Below are 22,506 nucleotides of genomic sequence, written 5' to 3'. Positions count from 1 at the left end.
AGGGAGAAGGGGAGAGGAGCTCCCAGGAACCATCATGTGGATCTCGGCAGACTGAGTTCCTACCAGCCGAGCCACACAGTAGTCAAACCAGTGGCTTTATCATCTGCAGACCCATGTCAGTGGCTCAGTCTGACCAGGGCGGTTCAGCAGGGTGGACGTCTGCCTAAGCGAGGCCGCCCAGACGAGGAATTCTGCTGGTCCTGGGGCCTGGTCTGCTCGCGCCCAGAGGGAGGAGCTAAGTCATAGCTGCACCCACTGCAGAGTGTGGCCCCCAAACTCATGTGACACATAGGACGAGCGAGGACACCGGGAAGCTGCCTAGCTCAAGCTGAGAGGAGGGTAAGCAGAGCTGATGGCCGCCTGGAGCAAAATCTTTGGCCCTGTTTGGTCAGGGAACTCAGGACAAAGTCTGGCTCGAGTCATGACCACACACGGAATCAGTGGCCTTAGAGCTGTCAGGCAGGGAAGCTAATCTGTAGCCCTAGTTATTGCTGAGTGCAGCTTTCAGCCCGCCCGGCCGGGGGATCTTACCAGAGCGGTGGGGAGCTGTGCAGCCCATCAGCAGCCCTGCTTACAGTGGTGTCGAGCAGAGCACAGCCCGAGGCTTCCCCCATCTGCAAAGCAAAACCCGTGGCTCCACCTAACCAGGGTCTTCAGTGCACATTCTTGACGTACTTTGAATGCCAGGCTCAGGCCGACAGGGGCTGTGTTTCTGAATCCCATGGAGCTGAAACAATCAAAAACAGTTTGAAAGACAACCAAGAACTAGGGCAAGATTATATCATAAGGTTCACCTTCCGCATGAGGCCATTCCTTCAAGACAGGGAGAAGGAGCTGTTTTGAATAATGCAGAGAAAGAAACAGAGAGTCAAGCAAAATTAGGAAATAGAGCAACATGTTCCAAATGAAAGAACAAGATAAATCCCTGGGGGGAAGAAAAGCCCACATTGAAGTGCAGTTAAGTAATTTACCTGATGAAGAGTTCAAAGTAAGTTATCAATATGCTCACTGGACTTGGGAGAAGAATGGATGAACAGTGAGAAATTCAACAAACAGAAAGAACTTAAGAAGCTGAAGAATATAGCAACTCTCTTGAAAAATAAACTAGTGGGAATCAACAGCAGACCAGATGATACAGAAAAATGGATCAGTGAACTTGCAGACAGGGGAGTGGAAATCACCCAAACAGAACAGTAAAAAGAAGACTTTTTAAAAATGAGTACATTTTAGGGAATCTGTGGGATGACATCAAGTGCATAACATCCACACCGTAGGAGCCACAGAAGAAGAGAGAAAAAAGGGGCAGAAAACTGATTCAAAGAAATAACGGCTGAAAACTTCACCAACTTGGGAAAGAAATACATTCAAGTCTGGGAAGCACAGAGTCCCAAGCAAGGTGAGTCCCAAAGAGTTTCACATCAAGACACATTACAAGTAAAATGTCAAAAGTAAAAGATAAAGGGAGAATCATAAAAGCAGCATGTCTAGACCACTGTGTCACACCACATACAAAAAGAATGTAAGACCTGAAACGGTAAAACTATAAGAAAGTACAGACAGCGTGCACTTTCACATCAGTCGTCGCAATATCTTTTTGGACATGTCTCCTCAGGCAAGAGAAACAAAAGCAAAAATAAACAAATGGAACTACATCAAGTTAAAAAGCTTTGCACAGCAACGAAAACCATCAACAAAATGAATGGACAGCATACCAAATGGGAAAAGATATTTGCAAGTCATATATATGATAAGGGATTAATACCAAAATTATATCTAAAGAACTCATACAACTCAACAACAAAAACGAAAAACTGATTGAAAAATGGGCAGAGGAGCGGAACAGTTTTCCAAAGAAGACATAGATCACCAATAAGCGCATGAAAAGATGTTCAGCATCATAATTATTAGGGAAATGCAAATCAGAACTAGTGAGATCTCCCTTCACACCTGTCATAACGGCTAGTGTCAAAGAGTCAAAAGAACAATGTTGGTGAGGATGTGGAGAAAACGAATGCTTGTGCAATGTTGTGGATTGTAAATTGGTGCAGCCGCTGTGAAAATCAGCATGGTGGTCCCTCAAAATGTCGAACTTCATACAGTCCAGCTGTTCGACTTCTGGGTATTCATCTGAGGTAAACAGAAACACTAACTCAAAAAAGTATGCACCCCCATAGTCACTGCAGCACTGCTTAAAATAGCCAAGGTATGGAAGCGACCTAAGTGTCCATCGATGGAGGAGTGGTTAAAGAAGCTGTGATACAGACACATACACTGAAGTATTATTTAGCCATATGAAATTTTGCCATTTGCACTGACTGACTAATGTGAATCTTTAGGCTATTATACTGAGTGAAATAAGTCAGACGGTTAAAGGCAAATACTGTCTGATTTCACTCATATGTGCAATCATAAAAATTTAAATGGACAAACAAAACTAAACAAAGCCGGATTCATAGATGCCGAGAGCAGACTGTTGTTTCTCAGAGGCCGAGGGGTGGTGGGAGGCTGGAGAAATAGACAGGGGGATTAGGAGGTACAAACTTTCATTTATAAAAAGAATTAAGTCCTGGGAATCTAATGTGTATCGTAGGAAGTATAGTCAGTAATATGGTATTAAATTTGTATACTGACAGATGGTAACTAGACTTACTGTGATAATTTCTAATGTATGTAGACATCAAATCACAGTTGTACACCTGAAACTAACATAATGTGCGTATCACTCATACTTCAATAAAATACAAGTAGTAAGTATCAAAACCAAACAGAAATCCCAGAGCTGAAAAATACAATAACTGAACTGAAGAATTCAACAGAGAGCTTCAAAAGCAGAAGTAACCATACAGTAGAAAGAATCAACGACCTGGAAGGTAGGAAAATTGAAATTACTCAGTCAGAGGAGCAAAAAGAAAAAAGAATGAAAAAGAGTCAAGAAAGTCTATGGGACTTATGGTACACAATGAAAATAAATAATATTCCTATTGTAAGAATTCCAGGAGAAGAGAAAGAGGAAGGAATAGAAAGCATATTTAAATCAGTAATAGCTGAAACGTTTCCAAACCTGTAAAGACAAATAGACGTCCAGTCTTTGAGGCCCAAGTAGGTTGAACTGGAATAGGGCTACCACTAGACACATTACAATTAAATTGTCAAAAGTCAAAGATAATGAAAAACTTTTAAAGCAGTGAGAGAGAAAGAGAAGTTAAATGCAAGAGAAACCCCGTAAGACTAAGTCAGATTTCTCAACAGAAACTTTTCAGGCCGGGAGAGAATGGGATGACATACTCAAAATGTTGAAAGAAAAATACTCAACCAAGAATACTATCCCCGAAGTTGTAGACACAATTAAGGAAGGATTAAGACTTCTTGAACAATCAAAAACTGAGGGAATTCATTATGGCTAGACCTGCCTTACAAGAAATGCTAAAGGGAGTTCTTTGAATGGAAATTAAAGGATGGTAATCAACATCGTGAGATCTGCTTGTAATTGTAAATATACAGCCAAACTTGGATTCTGTGATACAGTTACGGTGGTGCACAATTCACTTACAACTCTAGTTTGAAAGTTAAAATATGGAGTAAAAAGATAAACATAACTACAATAACCTGTTATTAGTTATACAGTATAAAATATATAAATTGTAAGATCAATAAAATGAGAGGAAAAGTAAAAGTTTGAATCTCTTAGGAATTCTGTTGAATTTGGTATTAGTTTAAAACAGGGTCTTATAATTTCTATTTCTTCATCCATTCATGCATTCATGTGTTGATGGATCTGTCTTGGTTATTGTAAATCATGCTGCTGTGAACATTGGGGTGTGTGGATCTTTTTAAATTAGTGTTTTCATTTTTCTTGGGTATGTATACCCAGGAATGGAATTCCTCTTTGGTTTCTTCATTGACCCATTGGCTGTTTTTTCAGTAGCATGTTGTTTAGTTTCCACATGTTTGTGTATTTTCCATTTTTCTTCCTGTGATCGATTTCTAATTTCATACTATTGTGGTCAGAAAACATTATTCTTTTTTTTAAGAAAGCATTCTTGATGTAATTTTTATCCTCTTAAATTTGTTGAGACTTGTTTTGTGGCCTAGGATGCGATCTTAAAATGCAAATGTTGGTTTGCATAATGTTGCCTCAGAGGCCCCTTGAACTATCCTCAAATGTTTTTAAACCTGTTTTTCTTTTTGCTGTTCTGACTGGGTGATTTCCATTATTCTGTCTTCCCGATCACTTACGTGTTTTTCAGTATCGCTTAATCTGCTGTTAATCCCTCCAATATATTTTTCATTTCAGTTATCATATTTTCTCTGACTGGTTCTTTTTTTAATATTTTCTATTCTTTATTAAAGTTCTCACTCTGTTCATCTATTCTTTTACCAAGTTCAGTTAGCATTCTTACTGCTTTTCTCTGAACTCTCTGTCAGGTGAATTAATATCTTTGTTTCATTAGGGTTTTTTAGAGTTCTTCTGTTATTTTCTTCTTTCTTTTGAAACATAGTCCTCTGACTTTTCGTTTTGTTTAACTTTCTCTGTCTCTGTGAAATTAGGTCAAACAGTTACCTGTCCTGGGCTTGAAGGCATGTCCTTGTGTGGAAGTGTTTCTGTGGAGTTTTTGTGGCCAGTGGCTTTGGTGGCAGAGCTGGGTCTGAAATGAGCTTGGGCCACATCTTGTTCCAGGATCCATTGGCAGTTGCCATCTTGGTGGGAGGTAGGACTGGTGTGGGAGGAGCCAGGGCTTCTCCTATGTTCCAAGACAGTCACATCCCTACAGGAGGCTGAGTAAGTGCCCATGGGGCTAGAGCCAGAGCTCTGAGGTGTTTGGGTTTCTTGGGGTATGACAGTGGTCTCCACCTTGGGTGCAGTCCTTCCAGGGCCTGAGGGTTTAGAGTTGTACTTCTCTGCTGGTTTCTTTTCCACCATGGTGTGCATGCTTTGGTTAGGGCTCAGTCAGTGCTAGAGAGGCTGGTGCCACACTGCTGAGCAGACTCCCTCCCAGATGTGTGCAGGGACGTGTGCTGTGCTGGTGGCAGTCTCAGCCTTGGAGCTAGAACTAGTCTTGCTCCCTCCTGAGCATTTGCACCAACATATGTGCTGGCAGTGACCACCTCTCTTCTGGTCAGAAGCAGGTCCAGGGTCCATGATGAACCAGTTCCCTCCAAGTGTGTGCCCTCTCATTGGCAACAGCATGCTCCACCTAGGTGGGTAGCAGCACCAGAGCAAGAGGGGCTGGAACAGGAGCCCAGTGCGGGGTAGTGGATACACTGGGTTGGCCATGATTAGCCATCCAGAGCTCCAGGCCAGTTTTCAGTCTGCTGTTACCACACTTTGACAGAGTAAGCAAGTCTTATGTGTGTAGTCTTCAAGAGTAGAGTGTCAGTTTCTTAAAGCCCTCTAGTAAGCCTGACTTGTTTTCAAACCAGCAAAGGAAGCTTGTCTTCCTGGTGTTAGACCTCAGGGCTACAATGCCTAACATGTAGCTTGAACCCCTCACTCCCCAGGGAGGATCCCCAACCTGTGATAGCCCCCTCTTCTTCTTTGTCCCAACTAGGGGTGTGGATCCTGACTAGATCGCTTCTCCTCCCTTTTACCGGACTCCATGTAGATCTTTCTTCATAGCCTTGGTTGTGGAAGTTTAGTCTGCTAGTCTCCATGTTGATATTAATGAGAGTCATTCTTTATGTATGTGTGTAGTTTTGATATGTTGTCAAGCTAGGTGAACCCATTGTCCTTCTACTCCACCGTCTTGATCCCCCTCCTATAAGGTATTTTGTGTAAATCTCATAACTACCAGGGAAGTTACAAAAAAAGAACTATAGTAGTTACACAAAAGAACATGGTAAAGAAGTAAAGCATACTGATACCACAGGGCATCAAAACACACGAAAAAAACAGCAGTATAAAAATCAGGGAACCATGGATCTGTAGAATAACCAGAAAACAGTGAGTTCAATGTTAGTAGTATGTCCTTAATTATCAATAATTTAAACATAAATGGATTAAAATTCTCCAATCAAAAGACATAGAATGACTGACTATAAAAAAAACAAGAGTCAACAATATGCTGCCTAAAAGAGACTCATTTTAGCTTTAAAAACACACACAGAGAGTGAAAGAATGGACAGCCAAAGATATTTCAATAAAATGGTAATCCCCCCAAAAAAAACCAGTAGGACAATTTCTGTATTTATCTCAGACAAAATAGAGTTTAAACTAAAATTGTAAAAAGATATGAAGAATGTAGTTATTATAATGGTAAAGTATTAATACATCAAGAAGATATAAGAATTGTAAATATTTGTACACCTAACATCAGAGCACCTAAATACATAAACCAAAAACCAACACAGAGCTAAAAGGAGAAGTAAAAAGCAATACAATAATAGTTGGGAACTTTAATACTGATAGTTAACCTTATCAGCAATGGATAGATCTTTCAGAGAATCGGTTAAGATCAGTAAGGAAACAGTGGATATGAAAAACATTATAGATCAAATGGACCTAACAGATGTATATAGAGCATCCTCTTTTACAATGGCAGAATATGTGTTTCTCTCAAGTATACATGGAGCCTTTCTAGGATAGACCATACATTAGACCACAAAGGAAGTCTTAGCGAGTGAAATCGTATCAACTATTTTCTCTGACCACAGTGGTATGAAACTAGAAATCAATAACAAAAGGAAAATTGGAAAATTCCCTGATACCTGGGAATTAACAACACTCAGACTCTCCTGAACAACAAATGGCTTAAAGAAGAAATTAAAGGGAAAATAAAAAGATATCTTGAGACAAATGAAAATGGGAACACAGCATACAAAAACACAGCAGTTCTAAGAAGGAAGTTCACAGTAATAAATGCCTACATTCAGAAGCAAGAAAGATCCCAAGTTAAAAAAAAATAAAATAACTCTTTGCTCTAAGGAACTGGTAAAAGAACAATAAACTAAGCCCCAAGTTGGTAGAAGGAGAGGAATAGTAAAGATTAGAGGAGAAATAATTGAAATTGAGAATAGGAAAACAATAGAAAAGAGTCCCCAGACTACAAGGTGGTTCTTGAAAAGATAAACAAAATTGACTCATCAAGGAAAAAAGACTGAGGACCAAATCAACAAAATGAGAAAGGAGACGTTACAGCTTATTCCACAGAAATACGAAGAATCAAAGAATCATAAGAGGCTACTATGAACAACTATACACCAACTCCTGGATAACCTAGAAAAAGATGGAAAAATTCTTAGAAACATACAAACTATTAAGACCAGACCAGGAAGAAACAGAAAGTCTGAATATACCAATTGCTAGTGAGGCAACTGAATAAATCAGTAATCAAAAATCTCAAAGAAAATCCAAGGACCAAATCATTTCGCTGGTGAATTTTACAAAACATTTAAGGAAGAATTAATGCCAATACTTTGCAAACTCTTCCAAAAAGTTAAAGAGGAGGGGACACTTCCAAACTTACTTTATAAGGCTAGCATTTCCCCCAATACCGTAGCCAGAAAAGGGCACTATCAGAAAACAAAGCTACAGGTCAATATCCCTGATGAAACATAATGTAAAAATTCTCAATAAAATACTAGCAGACTAAACTCAGCAGCATCTTAAAAGGACTGTACACCATAATCAAGTGAAATGTATACTTGGGATGCAAGGATGGTTCAACATAAGCAAGTCAGTCAATGTGGTACATCACATTAATAGAATGAAGGAAAAATGATCATCTCATAGAGTGTGCAGAAAAAGCACTTGACAAAATTCAACATTTGTTCACGATTAAAAAAAAACTCTTTAACAAATTAGGTATAGAAGGAAAGTTCCTTAACATAATAAAGGACATACGAGCCCAAAACTAATGCCATACTCACTAGTGAAAGATTGAAAGGTTTTCCTTTAATCAGGATAAGAAAAAGATACCTACTCACACCATTCCTATTCAGCATAGTACTGGAAGTCCTTACCAGAGCAATCAGGCAAGAAAAGGAAATAAAAGGCATCAGAATTGGAAAGATAAAGTAAAATTGTCTCTTTGCAGATGACATGGTATTATACATAGGAAATTCTAAAGACTTCACCAAGAAACTGTTAATAGTAATCAGTGAATTCAGTAAAGTTGTAGGACACAATATTAACATAGAAAAATCCTTGGCTTTTGTATACAGTCACAACAAATTGACCTGAAAAAGAAATTTTAAAAATTATCCCATTTAAAATAGCAGCCAAAACAATAAAATACTTAGGAATAAACTTAACCAAGGAGATTAAAGATCTCTGCTCTGAAATCTTTAAAACCCTGATGAAAGGAATTAAAGAAGAAACAAATAAATGGAAAAGACCCCATATCAATGGATTGAGACAATTAATATTGTTAAATTGTTAATACCACAAAAAGACATCTATAGATTCACTGCAGTCTGTCAAGATTCCAGTTGCATTTTTAAGTGGGAAAAAACAATCCTAAAATTTGTATCAATTCACAAAGTACCCTGAATAGCCAAAGCAGTTCTGAGAAAGAAGAACCAAGTGGACAGAATCACACTTCCTGATTTTAAGCTATTCTATAAAGCTATTGTAACCAAAACAATATGATAATGGCATAAAAACAGACAAATAGATCAATGGAACAGAACTGAGAGCCTAGCATAAATCCAAATATATACAGTCAACTAGTACTTTACAAAGGAACCAAAAATACTCAATGGGAAAAAGATAGTCTCTTCAATAGATGGTGTTGGGAAAATTGGATTTTCATATGTGAAAGAATGAAATCAGACTCCTATCTTACACCACTCACAAAAACTAAGTTGAATTGAAATGGGTTAAGGACTTGAATGTAAGACCTGAAATTATGAAACTTCTAGAAGAAAACATAGGGAAAAATCTTGACATGGATCTTGGCAATGATTTTTTGGATGTGACACCTAAAACACAAGCAATAAAATAAAAAAACAAGTGGGGCTACATCAAACTAAAATGCTTCTTCACAGCAAAAGACATGATCAACAGAGTGAGAAAACAAACAGTATTGTAAATCAACTACACTTCAGTGAAAAAATAAACTTTAAAAATTAAAGGAAGCTAGGGTGAAGAATGGAGATTCAGCCATTTTGTTTAGTAACTTGTTGAACAGACAAAACAAAACAACAACAACAAAAAAAACCCCCAGCAACCTGTGAATGAAAAAAAATGTACTATACATCTGATAAGGGGCTATGATCCAAAATATGTAAAGACTTCATACAGCCCAATAGCAGAAAACAAATATTCCAATTAACAAGTGGGCAAAAAATACGAATAGACAGTTTTCCAAAGAAATTATACTTAAAAGGCCAGCAGGTACACGAAAAGATGCTCAACATCCCTAGTCATTAGGGAAATGCAACCTCAGACCACAATGAGAGATCACCTCTTGCCTGTTAGGGGTGGTCATCATCAAAATGGCAAGAGACAGCAAGTGCTGACAAGGATGTAGAGAGGAGGGAGCCCTTCTGCCTTGTTGATGGGACTGCAGACTGGCGCCGCCGCTGTGGCAAACTGTATGGAGGGTCCTCAAAACGTTAAAAACGGAACTACCATATGACCAGCAATTTTGCTGCTGAGAATATATCTAAAGGAGACGAAAGCAGTAATTCCAAAAAATACCTGCACTCCCATGTTGAAGCAGCCCTGTTTACAGTAATCAAGGCACAGAAACAACCTAAGTGTCCTTAGTGGATAAATGTATAAAGAAGTTGTGAAATACATCCAATGTAATGTTACACAGTCAAAAAAATGAAATTCTGTAATTGCAACAGCATGAGTGGACCTTGAGGATATTATGCTAAGTGAAGTAAGCTAGTCACAGAAAGACAAATACCGTATGATTCCGCTTACCTGTGGTGTACTTAGAGTCGCCCAGTTCTTAAAGACAGAAAGTGGAGTAGTGGTTGCCACTGTTGGGGGAGGAAGGAATGAGAAGTTGTTGTTTACTGAGTATAGAATTTCAGTCTGGATGATGAAAACTTCTGGAGATGGATGGTAGTTTGGTTTCACGACAGTGTGAATGTACTGAATGCCATAGGACTGTAATATTTAAGAATACTAAAAATGGTAAATTTTATGTTAAATGTTTTACTATAATAAAAAAATGATAATTTACATATAAATGTGAATAGTGGAAGTGCCCTCTTTACTTTTTTTCTGCCTGGCGAACTTGCACTTACCTTTATTATCCAACTGCACCATCACATTCTTAGTGTTAGATTTGCACGGAGAAGTGCAAGTCAAAAGTACAATGAGATATCACCTCACATCAGTCAGAATGGCCATCATTAAAAAGTCTGTAAGTGATAAATGCTGAAGCGGGTGTGGAGAAAAAGGAGCCCTCATCCACTGTTGGTAGAAATGTAAATTGGTGCAGCCACTATGGAGAACAGTATGGAAGTTCCTTAAAAAAACTAAAAATAGACTTAGATGATCCAGCAATCTCACTCCTGCACATCTTTCTGGAGAAAACTCTTAACTTGAAAAGATACAAGAACCCTAATGTTCATAGCAGCTCTATTTACAATAGCCAAGACATGGCTACCTAAATGGTCCATCGAAAAATGATTGGATAAAGAAGTTGTGGTAAATACACACACACACACAGAAATGTTAGCCATAAAAAATGAAATAGAATCAAATAGTGCCATTTGCAGCAACATGGATTGACCAAAAGAGATCATCATATTAAGTGAAGTGAGACAGTAAAGGACAGATATTATATGATATCACTTATAAATGGAATCTAAAGAGAAATGATACAAATGAACTTATTTACAAACCAGAAATAGTCTCACAGACATAGAAAACAAATGTATAGTTATCGAAGGGGAAGGTGGGGGAGGGATAAATTAGCAGTTTGGGATGAACAGACACACACTACTATGCATAAAATTGATAAACAGCAAGGACCTACTGTACAGCACAGGGAACTACATTAAATATCTTGTAATAACCTATAATGGAAAGGAATCTGACAAAGAATGTGTTTGTGTGTGTGTGTGTAACTGAATCACTTCGCTGTACACCTGGCACTAACGCAACATTGTTTATCAATTATACTTCAATTAAAAAAAAAAAGCAGTTCTACCTCAATAAAGCTGGAGTTGGGGTAGGGGAAAGGAAATAGATAAATAAACTTGTGTGTCCATAAAATAAAATAATACAATAAAAGGGAACAAAGTATTGATTCTCAAAGTATGGATGAATCTTAGCTCTGTTTTGCCAAGTAAAATAAGCCACTTATGTGACATTTTTCAGAATGACGAAACTGTTGGGAAGGAAGACCGAGCAGAGTTTACAGAAATTGGTCAGGGAGAGGAATTGACTAGAAGAGGGCAGCAAGGGGGGAATTTGGGGGGCGATGGAACTGTTGTGTTTGGTTTTGTGGTGGTGGATAGTGGTGCATTATGTCTTCCCCTAGAACTGTACAAGGAATACATTTTGTGTGTAGACATGTTTTAAGTATTAACCAAGATATGGGGAATACAAGTTATAATTCAGACTATACCAAATCGATTTAAATCTTTTCCAAATGAACTGCATAACCATTGTGAAGAGGGTCAGGAAGAAAGGAACTGACCTGAGTAGCTCTGGAAAACACTGTGCTCTAGTAGGTAGATTTCTTTCTCACATGAGCATGGGCTGCTAATTCTGAAACTAGTATATATGTTTACTAGACTTGAACAAATCTGTCAATAAATATATTGTACGTAACGAGAGCTGGGTTTCTCACTGTTGAGGAAGTGCAAATAAGCAAAGACAGAGGCTGGAATGAACCTTGTCGTGCTGGCTTGGGTTGGAGATAGCAATGAGCTCATGAGGAGGTGGGTAAGGAGTGATGGATAGATGGATGCATATACAAATAAATACAGATGTATGTATGTACGTCAATTAGTGTACATGTTTGTATGTGTGTATATATATATAAAAAACTGAAAAAATATGAAATAAGAATAAAGTCTGAAGTTTGTTCTTAGTATTGTACTGTTAATTTCTTCATTTTGACATTTTTACTGTGGTTACATAAGATGTCAACATTGGGGAGATTGGGTGATGGGCGTAAGGGAACTCTGTACTACCTTTACAAATCTAAAATGATCTAAAAATAAAATTAAAAGTAAAACATAGATGCTAGAGTCCAGTGTTATTCTAATATCTCTTGCAACTACTTATCAAACACCAATGGAGAAAAAAGGCTATTTTTCTCTGATAATGAAAAACACTTTTAATGATTGTTAGGCTTGTGGTTTATTTTAAATATATTTTGGTGGTGGTTATTTTGGTTAAAGTTTTAATAAAAGATTCAGTATTCAAAGTTTAATAAACAGTGAAACCAAAGATGATTCAGGACATTAAAACAGATGAACTGAGACAAATGCTGTTACTCAAATGCTGTATTTTCCATCAGTGTATCAGCTTATAAACTTCTACTCTTCCCTCTTCTCTGTGAACCCAACGTGACCATCCATTTTCCACCTCCTTCATATTTGATGTACATTATAACTCAGAGTTAAACTCGCTCTGCTTGAAGAAACAAGGGTTCAAAAAGGCGGCTGAGCAATTAGCAGCTTTCTCAATTGGTGACAGGATGCCCCCCCTCTTTATGGCGATTGGGAAAGGAGTAGCTGTAAGATTCCAAATCACTGTGCACGGCGCCGCCACCCTAATCCACTGGTAGCTTTACCTGAGGTGGTGATATTAGAGATTAACCTGGTTATTTGGCAGATACAGTCCAATATTGCTCACTGGACTTAATCCATTATTTGTCATATTCTCTATGCTTGGCACCATGCTGGACTGTGCAGAAATCAAAATTGTGATCTCTGCCAAAGAACTTCCACTTGTTTGAAAGAAGACAAACTGTAGTGGGTGGAAAGTGCAGATGCTTCAGAGATTTCTCAGTCATATCCTCACTGTTTCTCCCTTTAACCACTAGATCTGTGGTTTGGTGTATTTATCTAACCTCGGGTCTATTTCCTTATCTATGATTGAGGATACTAATGTCAGTCTAACAAGACTGTCATGATTACTAATGTCTGGCACACAGAGACCTTTAGTGAACCACAGCCGTTCTTATCATGGTGGTTACCAAGACTTACAGTCCATTAGAAAATACAGTGGTTTACTACACTAAATAATTTTGTTCATTGAACATTGTGTTATTCACAGTATTCAACCTCTGTATTCAATCTTTGTGTTCTCTCACCTTAGAGATGATGAAGAGAAAAAAAAGTCTCCGTCAGAAGGTACTGATGAGAAAGCTAATGGAACACATCCGAAGACCCTCAGCCGTATTGGGAGCACGACCAACCCATTCTTGGACATTCCTCACGACCCAAACGCTGCTGTGTACAAAAGTGGGTTCTTGGCCCGGAAGATCCACGCAGATATGGATGGGAAGAAGAGTAAGCATCATTTGTTGACATTTTCTATTTCATTTATTTCCTCTATTATTTCCTTTATTTCCTTAAGGTAGGCTCAAAACTTCCAGTGAATTTACCTGAAGTAAATCAAGGGATAAAGAAAAATTATATTATGTTTCTCTAGAGAAGTGTTAATTGAAGTTAGATAAAGCCTTTCACCCTTGGTCAGAAAGACACGGTGGCACCTGGTCTTCTCCAGGTAGTTACAGAACTTCCAAACTGGAAGACTTCTTACAGATGATTCTTTTCCAGCCTTTATTCAGTTATTTATTTTTGTCTTAAACAAATAATTTTGAGTACCCTGCTATGTGCTAGGCGTCAAAAATACAGTAGTGTGTAGAATGGACAAGGTCCCTGTCTTCATGGAGTTTACGTTTCTGGTGGTTGAAGGAAAGGCTGAATTTGTGGCACATAGAATGATAAATAGCGTAAGGTCCTTGAGACCAAGCAGGGAGGGATGGAATTGGGATCCAGGCACGTGTGGAGTACTGGCCTCTGTGGGGGACAGACGGGTGTGGTATACTTCATGCTGCGAAACTGAATGGGTCCCATGTGACAGCTCTGTGAACATGACACATGATTGACTACTGACACATAATGTTGGAAGTTTGAGTGGAGTGGAGTATGTTCCTACGTTTACATAATAATCTGCGGGGTGTGAAACAGCAGCTTGATATATTGAACAGGCCATGATGAGCTGATCTGTAGGCTCAGAATTAGGCCACACCTGTAGGGTATCCCTGCCCACCTACAGACACAGACACGTAGTGTGGGATGAACAGTACCGCGGCTTCCCTCTGTGGCTGGGTGCTTTTTTCGTAGTGTATTAGCATATTCTTTTAGAGCACAGGCCAGGGAAACATTGTAGTAGAGGAGCTTTGACCCTGACTTACGGTTTCCAAGTTCCATAGGAGTATCCCCACCGTGCTTCCTGTGCACCCTCTCCACCAGCCAGCTAGACTACTTCCTCTTCTCTAACAGCGGGTGTCAGGACTCTGGTGGTGGCCAGTGACAGTAGCTCTAACAGTTCAGGGGAAAAGGGCAAGGACACGTCTGAAGATGAAGGATTGTCTCCAGGACGTTTTCTGCATGTCTTCTCTACCTTATTTTGCATATTACATGTATTCTTTTTTTATTGATGTATAGTTGATTTACAATATTTTATTAGTTTCGGGTGTACAATATAGTGATTCAAAATTTTTATAGATTACACTCCATTTATATTTGTTATAAAATATTGGCTATAATTCCCTGGGCTGTTCAACACATCTTTATTATATTTATTTTACACATAGTAGTTTGTACCTTCTAATCCCCTACCCCTATCCTGCCCCTCCCCCCTCCCACTGGTAACCACTGGTTTGTTCTCTATATCTGTGAGTCTGTTTCTTTTTTTTATTATTCTTATTTTTTATTGAATTGCAGTCAATTTACAATTATTAGTTTCATGTGTACAGCAAAGCAACTCAGTTATACATATATATATACATGTATATATATTTTTTCAATTCTTTTCTATTACAGCACATTACAAGAAATTGAATATGGTTCCCTGTGCTGTGAGTCTGTTTCTTTTTTGTTGTATTTATTCATTTAATTTTTGAGATTCTACAAATGTGATAAAATACAGTATTTGCCTTTCTCTGTATGACTTACTCCACTAAGCATAATACCCTACAAGTCCATGCGGGTGGTTGAAAATGGCAACATTTCATTCTTTTTTATGGCTGAGTAGTATTGCAGTACCCCACTGTGTGTGTGTCTGTGTGTGTGTGTATACACACATCCATACCACATCTTCTTTATCCAGTCATCTGTTGATGGATACTTAGGTTGCTTCCATGTCTTGGCTGAAAAGTCAGCTGATGGTTTTACGGGAGATCCCTTATAAGTAACTCATTGCTCTTCCCTTGCTGCTTTTAATATTCTATCTTTATCTTTAATTATGGCCATTCTAATTACAGTGTGTCTTGAGGTGGTCCTCTTTGGGTTGGTCTTATTTCGGCCTCTTTGTGATTTCTCAACCAAGAAGTCTTTCCTTTCCCAAGTTAGGGAAGTTCTCCGCTATTATGTATTCAGATGTGTTCTCTTCCCCTTTCTCTCTCCCTTCTGTTTCCAGGACCCCTTCAATGTGAATGTTAGTACACTTGCTGTTGTCTCAGAGGTCTCTTAAAGGGTCCTCACTTCTTTTTATTCTTTTTTCCTCTCTCTGTTCTGCTTCGGTGATTTCCACTGCTCTGTATTCCAGCTCACTGACTTCTTCCTTTGTATCATTTAGTCTACTCACATTTCCTGACCTTGGAGGAATGGCCTTCTGTAGGAGACATCCTGTGTGTCCTGGCAGCAAACTCCCCCTTGTCACCAGAGCTGTACACTCTAGGGGTGCCCCCACGCGGGCTGTGTAGGTCCTGTCATGGCAGGCTGACTGTTGTGGGCAGTCACAGAGACGTGGCTGGCCCTCCTCATGCAGAGGTTGCTGGTCACTGGGTGGTGGGCCTGAGTGACAGGATGGCTGACTGCCTCACTCCTGGTGGGCTGCATTGGCCCACTGGTGGGCAGAATCAGGTCCTGGAGTCTAGCTGCAGGACCCAGGGGTCCCAGAGCTGGTGTTGAACCACTGGTTAATGGGGCTGGCTCCTGGGGCAGCTGGCTGAGGGGCCCAGCGTGTCTCCGAGCTGGTGTTGGCCTGCTGGCGGGCAGGGGCTGGGGCCCAGCTGGTCCCAGGGCATGTGCTGGCCTGCAGGTGGGTAGACGGGATCCACAGGTTCTGGGGCTGTGGTTTTTCTTGGATATGTGTCTGCTCACTGAAAGGTGAGGGTGGTCCCAAAGCTAGAGTAGGCTCACTGATGGGTGGGACAAGATCCTGGGGCTGGTGCCTGCTCACTGGTGTGGGGTCTCTGGCTGCAGGGCCCTGGGGTTCCCGGGTCTGGTGCCTGGGCACTGGTGTGTGGGGCTGGGTGCTGGGTCCTGTGGTGGACGAGGCCGTGTCCGGGGTGGCTGTGGGCTCAGGGATGTCTTAAGACAGCCTGTCTGCTGGTGGTGGGACTGTGTCCCCCACCAGTTTGCTGCTTGGCCTGCGGCGTCCCAGTACTGGTACCTTCAGGCTGGTGGGCGGAGGCAGGGCTGGATCCAAGGCTAAGGAGTTAGAGGGACGGTTCTGAAATGGCGCTTACCCGCAGAGTGTCCGTGCGGAAGAAGGGGCTTCCAAAAATGGCTGCCCCATGTCTGTGTCCCCAAGGTAAACTGCACGGGCCTCCTGCTCCTGGAGGCTCCCTGCCGTCAGCAGGTGGGTCTGACCCAGGCTCCTTTCAAATGACTGCTGTCCTGGGTCCCGGAGCGTGTGAGATTTTGTGTGCCTTTTAAGGGGAGGAGTCTCTTTCCCCTAGCCCTCTGGGTCTCCTGTATGCAACCCCACTGGCCTTCAAGACCAGGTGCTCTGGGGCTCCTGTTCCTGGTGGCTGGGAGCCCGATGCGGGGCTCGGGCCCCTCATTCCTTGCGGAGAACCTCTGTCATTGTAGTGACTCTGCTGTTTGTGGGTCGCCCACCCGGGGTCTCCTTCTTGGCCCTGCAGGGGCTCTGCCCCTCAAACTCATCTCATTGGGGTTCATTCCTCATATCTTCAGTTGTAGAAGATCTTTCCTGGTAGGTCCCAGTCTTTTTCATAAATGGTTGTAATTTTGTGTGCCGGTGGGAGGAGGTGAGCTCAGGAGCTCCCTACTCCATCATCTTGGGGACGCCCCTCCGCTTTATTCTTTGAAAAGGGGATGCACGTGGCCAGATACGTGATTATTAGCAGCACTAGAAAGCACGTGTTCAGTGTTGTCATCAAAAAGAGTTCCTTCTTCTCTCACTTCCAACAGCGTAGATTCTGGGGCAGGACTCTGACTGGTATAACTGAGGGGATAGAATCCCACGACTAACAGCACCCACTTGCTTGCACTGGCAAGACGAAAGTTCCCTCAAGAAGGGGTAGGATACAGTTCCGAGAGAGAGGGCGCTCTCCTTGGTAGACAGCGAAGTCAGTGTCCAGCTCTGTTCCCAGCACGCACAGCACCCTTGCTCCTGAGTTGAGTTCAGACGATGCTTTTGCCAAACGTGGTCAGTTTTCCATCCATAGCCGCAGAGCGCCTCCTCTCTGCCCCGTGGGTCCAGCTGCGCTCCCATCTCCAGGGCTCAGATTTGCTGCTCAGTGATTCACCTGCCTGGGCAACTAACTTATTTCGAAACATCCCCAGGTCCAGCCTGTTGATGACATTTTCTTTGTGCATGTTTCCTGGGCCACCTCCGAAGGTTACTGTAGGGAGTTCCCTGCTGGAAGCTCTGATCCCTTAGCAGCCCCCTGGGTCAGGGTACAGGCACAAAGCCACCCCAACCCCCTTGTCCCAGGCTCAAGATTTCCTGCCAGTAAAGCTCCTTTAAAAGCCATAGTTACCGCCTTTGAGAACTTTTGGTTTATTAGGGCAGTTTTAAGTGTCACCAGGTTTTTTTTCTTTCTAGCAACCTAAGAAGTTCTGCCTGTTACCTGCCTCTGCTTCTGTCTCTGATTCTGCTTCTGCCTCAGAACCCCAAAACAGGTGGAAAAATCATTGGGGTCAAGTAAGATGGGGCTAATTGGGCACAGTCTTCAGGCCTCATTGCTGTCAATTAATTGCTTTATCAATGAGGCCTTCTTCTCTTCTGCCTTTAAGAGCGGGGTCTGGGGAGGAGTCTTGAAGTTTCAGCCTTTAATTCCTCAGGCTCTTCCTGGATATTACCATTACAATCTTTTTTAATTCATGATAGTATGGGCAAATAATTCACCTTTTCAGTACAGGAAACAGCATACTTTCTAATGATAATTTACATACACTCAAAGTTGCCAATATAAAGTGCATAGTTTGAGTTCTGAAAAATGTATGCAGTCGTGTAATTACCATCACAGGCAAGATTTATAGCGTTTCCATTATCTGAAAAAGTCCCATTGCACTTTTAGCAGTTAATTCCTTCCACCTGTACTCCCAGCCTTGGGCAGGTGCTTTCCGTTTCTTTCATTTCAATAAATGGAATCCATGCACGTTGTCTGTGCCCGGCTTCTTCCACTTAGTCGTGTTCTTTGCAGATTCATCTGTATTCTGTGCTGTGTGAATTTGTAGTTTGTCTCTTTTTATTGGTGAGTAGTTTATTCATTCCATTGTTTGGATATCCCACAGTTTGTACATTCACCAGCTGGGCATTTGGGTTGTTTTCATTTTGGGGCTATTATAAATAAACCTGCATTGGATATTGTCACGCAAGTCTTTGTGTTGCTGAAAGATCGGCCCCCATCCCTGAGGAGTCGAATAACTCAGAGACAAGGTCTTAGGGCTTAGAATGTTGTAGAAATCTGAATCATGTTGAGAGGCCAGGTGACACTCGGAGGGTTGGAGAACTCAGGTTTATTATGCCGGTGGACCCAGAGGAGTTAACACTCCAAGCTCTGGTCCCCATCTGTAGGTTTACACAGACTTTTATAGGGTTTTAGGTCTCGATCAAGTTTGTGCCATATGCAAATGAGGTGTTAGAAATGGACCAATCAGGAGTGAGCTTCTGGGAACCAGTGGAATTTTAGGGGTAAGTTTCATTTTCCTAGAAGCAAGCTGTTTTACAGAAGCACAAAAGCGGGAAGGCAGTGGCCCTGCCTGGGAGGTCTTACTGGTCCCTTTGTGGGTTTTGCCTCTTCAAGAAGAAAAGAGGCAGCTTTATTGCTTTGCCAGGCAAAGGGGACTCACAGCAGGCTAGTGTCTTCAGAACTGTGAACCTGCCTTGGGGTTGGGGCTTAGTGATTATATAGACTTTGCTTAAACAATAACGCATGATTTTAGTCAACAGAATTACTCTCTTTTCGTGAGACTCAGAGTGGCGTCATGGTGTCGCCAGGCGACCAAGTGTATAGAGGCTTGTGGTTGCCACTCTTTCCATCTCTTTATCTCGTAAGTGCCCTTCTTGGTAATTTGGGCTACTTTGTAGGGTTACAGTCCCACGACCTTCCTGGAGAACAGCTCAGAAGCCAAGCATGATTATAAGTCTGATCACCAGGATAAAGTAGAAACAGTAAAATCAGTAGCTTTAGTTTTAACAGTGGGCTTGGGGCTGTGAATAGTAACCGGTGGGTCAGGTTTGCTGACTGTTCTAAGAGCAAGCAGCAAGCATAAAGCCAAGAGTGTCAGCCTAAGTGCGGCTGTTTGATTATTCCTCCTTCATTTGCACATTCATATGTTTTCATCTCTTCTCAGAAGGTACCTAGGAGTGACGGAGCGAGATGCTGGGATGGGTGCTAAGTCTATGTTTATCAGAAACTTCCAAACTGTGTTTCAAAGCATCCACACCACTTTGCATTCCTGCCAGCTGTGCATATGTTATATGACCTCTTGATAAAATAATCGCTCTGTCAAGAAATGACTTTCTTATCCCTGGTCACATTCCTTATTTTGAAATCTACTTTGCCTAATATTAATACAGTGATTCAAGCTTTCTTTTCATTTTTTGCATAATATACAGAAATCCTTTCTAGCTTTTTAATCTTGATCTATGATCTTGTCTTGAAAATTGTTTATTACAGCATACTGGTGGGTCTTTCTTTTTATTCAGTTCATCTGTCTTAATTGAAGTGTTTATACCATTTGCACTTACAGTAATCATGACATGGTTGAGTTTAAGTCGGCCATCTTGCTATTTGATTTCGACTTATTCCATCTTTTATTTTTTCCTCTTTTCCTGCCTTGTTTGGGATTGTGTGTGTGCGTGTGTGTGTGTGTGTTTCTGTCTTCATGGTTGGTGTATTAGCTCTGCCTCTTTGCTTCATAATTTTAGTGACTGCTGTAGGATTTACAGTATAATGTTTAATTTGTCACAGTCTACCTTCAAATTTTACCACTTCATGTGTAGTTTGAAATCTTTATAACAGTTTACTTCTTTCTCTTTACCAGCATTGTGCTATTGTCATACATTTTAATTATGTAAATATTATAAAATTCATAGTGCATTGTTATTATTTTTTCTTTAAATAGAAATGTATTATTTTTAAATTTTTTATTCTTTATGCAATTCGTAAAGGTTGAGAAACTGTATTTTTTTACTTTTATTCACATATTGACTATTCCTGGTATACTGGGTTTCTTTTTGCAGTTTCAAATTTCTCTTTAGTATCATTTTTTTCCCTGCTCTAACAGTTTCTTTCAAGATGTCTCATATAGTATAACTACTGGCGAGAAACGTCCTCATGTTTTATTGGTTTTATTTAAAAAGTTTGTATTGTGCCTTAATTTTAGAAATTTATTTTCACTGGAATACAATTCCTTGGCAGTGTTTTCTTTTTCCTTCAGTAATTAAGAATATTGTTCCATTGTTCTCTGCCCTGTGTGGTTTCAGATGAAGAGTCTGTGTCACTTTTGTTCCTCTGTACCTAGTGTGGTCTTCTCCCCTCTGAAAAGTTTTCTCTTTACCTTTGATTTTCAGCAGTTTTATAATGAGGTTCCTTACTGTGGTTTTCATGTTTTCCTTGTCTGTGTATGTGTATGTTTAATTGAAGCATAGTCAGTTACACTGTGTCAGCTTCTGGTGTGCAGCACAATGTCCCAGTCATGCGTGTACATACATATATTCATTTTCATATTCTTTTTCATTAAAGGTTATTACAAGATATTGAATATAGTTCCTTGTGCTATTTTTGAAGTTCTTGAATATTATCAGTTTATATTTCTCACCAATTCTGTAGATTTTTCAGCCATTATTTTTACAGCACCCACTCCTGTTTCTGGGACTCTAGATTCCTGTATGTTAGACATACAGAATGTTCATTGAGGCTCTGCTCAATTTTTTCAAACTCTTTTTTTATTTTTTCAGTACTTTATTTTTAACAATGTTTATTGCTGTATATTCAAGTTTACTACAGTATTTTTTATTCCATGTGCTGTACTTTTTATCTTTGAAACTAGTGTAAAACCTTTACATCGTCCATTTCTCTCCTTTGTCAAGTTTTTATCTTTCTTAATATCCTTGAGCATATTTCTCGTATTTATAATAGCTGTTTTAAGGCCCTTCTCTTCAATCCGTTTCTCCCTGTCTTTTCTGGGACTCTTACATTCTTTGCATTCCTACTGATTTTTATTTGCATGCCAGACGTTGTGACTTTTTTCGGAGTGGATTCAGTTTTATTCCTTCAAAGAATGTTGGGTTTTATTCTGTTGTGCAGGTAAGTAGCTTGCAGATGAACTGAACCCTTCAGAGACTTGCCTTTACCCTTTGCTGTGGTGGATCCAGGGCAGCCTTTATCCTGGCATTTATTTAGCTCCATTACTAAAGTGTTACTCTTCTTTTTTAGACTCTATTCAACACCCTATTGTTACAAAGTCCTTCCACTCTGATGTGAACGCAAACTATTTCTAGCCCTGTGTGAGCTCTTAAAACTACTCATCCCCCCACTTTCTTCCTGTGCATGGGGTCATGCCTTTCACGTGTGCTCAGATCAGTGCTCCAGCCAGGGCCTGTGGATTCCTCTGCAGATCTGCAGAGCTGTCTCTCTCTGCAGCTTTTCTCTCTCTTTTACTCCACAAATTTGCTCCACAAATTCTAGCCACTTCAGCCTCACCAAACTCCCTCTTTAGCTGCTTGACCCAGCATGGCTTCCAGGCTCTGTTTGGGTCCCCTTTCACGGCTAGGTCTTAGACACTCCCCCAGGAACTAATCTGGGCTTTGTTCCTTTCTCTGTAGGGGCGCAGTCCATAGCTACCTGCTGTACAATGTCTGAAAACCTTTGTTTTATATATATTGTGTTGTTCTTTTTGTTGTCATGGAGGTCATAGGAGGTCAGTTTCTGTACCAGGCAATCTTTAATGGGCATAACTGGGAATAAACTGATTGCTGATCCTTGTTAAGAAATTTCTTTCTAGTTGCCTCAGACCTCAAGACCTAATATTTACTGAGCTATGAAAGTGATAAGGAATTCTAGGGATCTGAGTACCATCAAACTCTTTAGAGAAGTATTTGGAGCCTCAGAACGAGATTTGTCTTCTTCTCAGCTGATCTTTCCATGCTCCCCCACC

General features: G+C 40.5%; 1 protein-coding gene across 11 annotated transcripts in view; it reads left to right on the top strand.

Moving 5' to 3' along the window:
- The window catches only part of PSD3 (pleckstrin and Sec7 domain containing 3), a 398,292-nt gene that overhangs the window by 286,985 nt on the left and 88,801 nt on the right, over positions 1–22,506 (top strand). For all 11 annotated transcript variants that reach the window (XR_012064351.1, XR_012064354.1, XR_012064353.1 and 8 more), the window contains one exon: positions 13,235–13,428. Coding sequence is in view for 8 of the 11 variants with exons in the window: in XM_072950169.1 (XP_072806270.1) it covers positions 13,235–13,428 (194 nt within the window). In the remaining 3 variants the exon portion in view is untranslated. The remainder of the gene's footprint in view (positions 1–13,234; positions 13,429–22,506) is intronic.

This window comes from Vicugna pacos, chromosome 26, assembly GCF_048564905.1.
Source record: "Vicugna pacos chromosome 26, VicPac4, whole genome shotgun sequence".
Lineage (NCBI taxonomy): Eukaryota > Metazoa > Chordata > Mammalia > Artiodactyla > Camelidae > Vicugna > Vicugna pacos.
The sequence above is the reverse complement of the archived record's forward strand: the minus strand, read 5'-3'. Positions and strand labels throughout refer to the sequence as shown.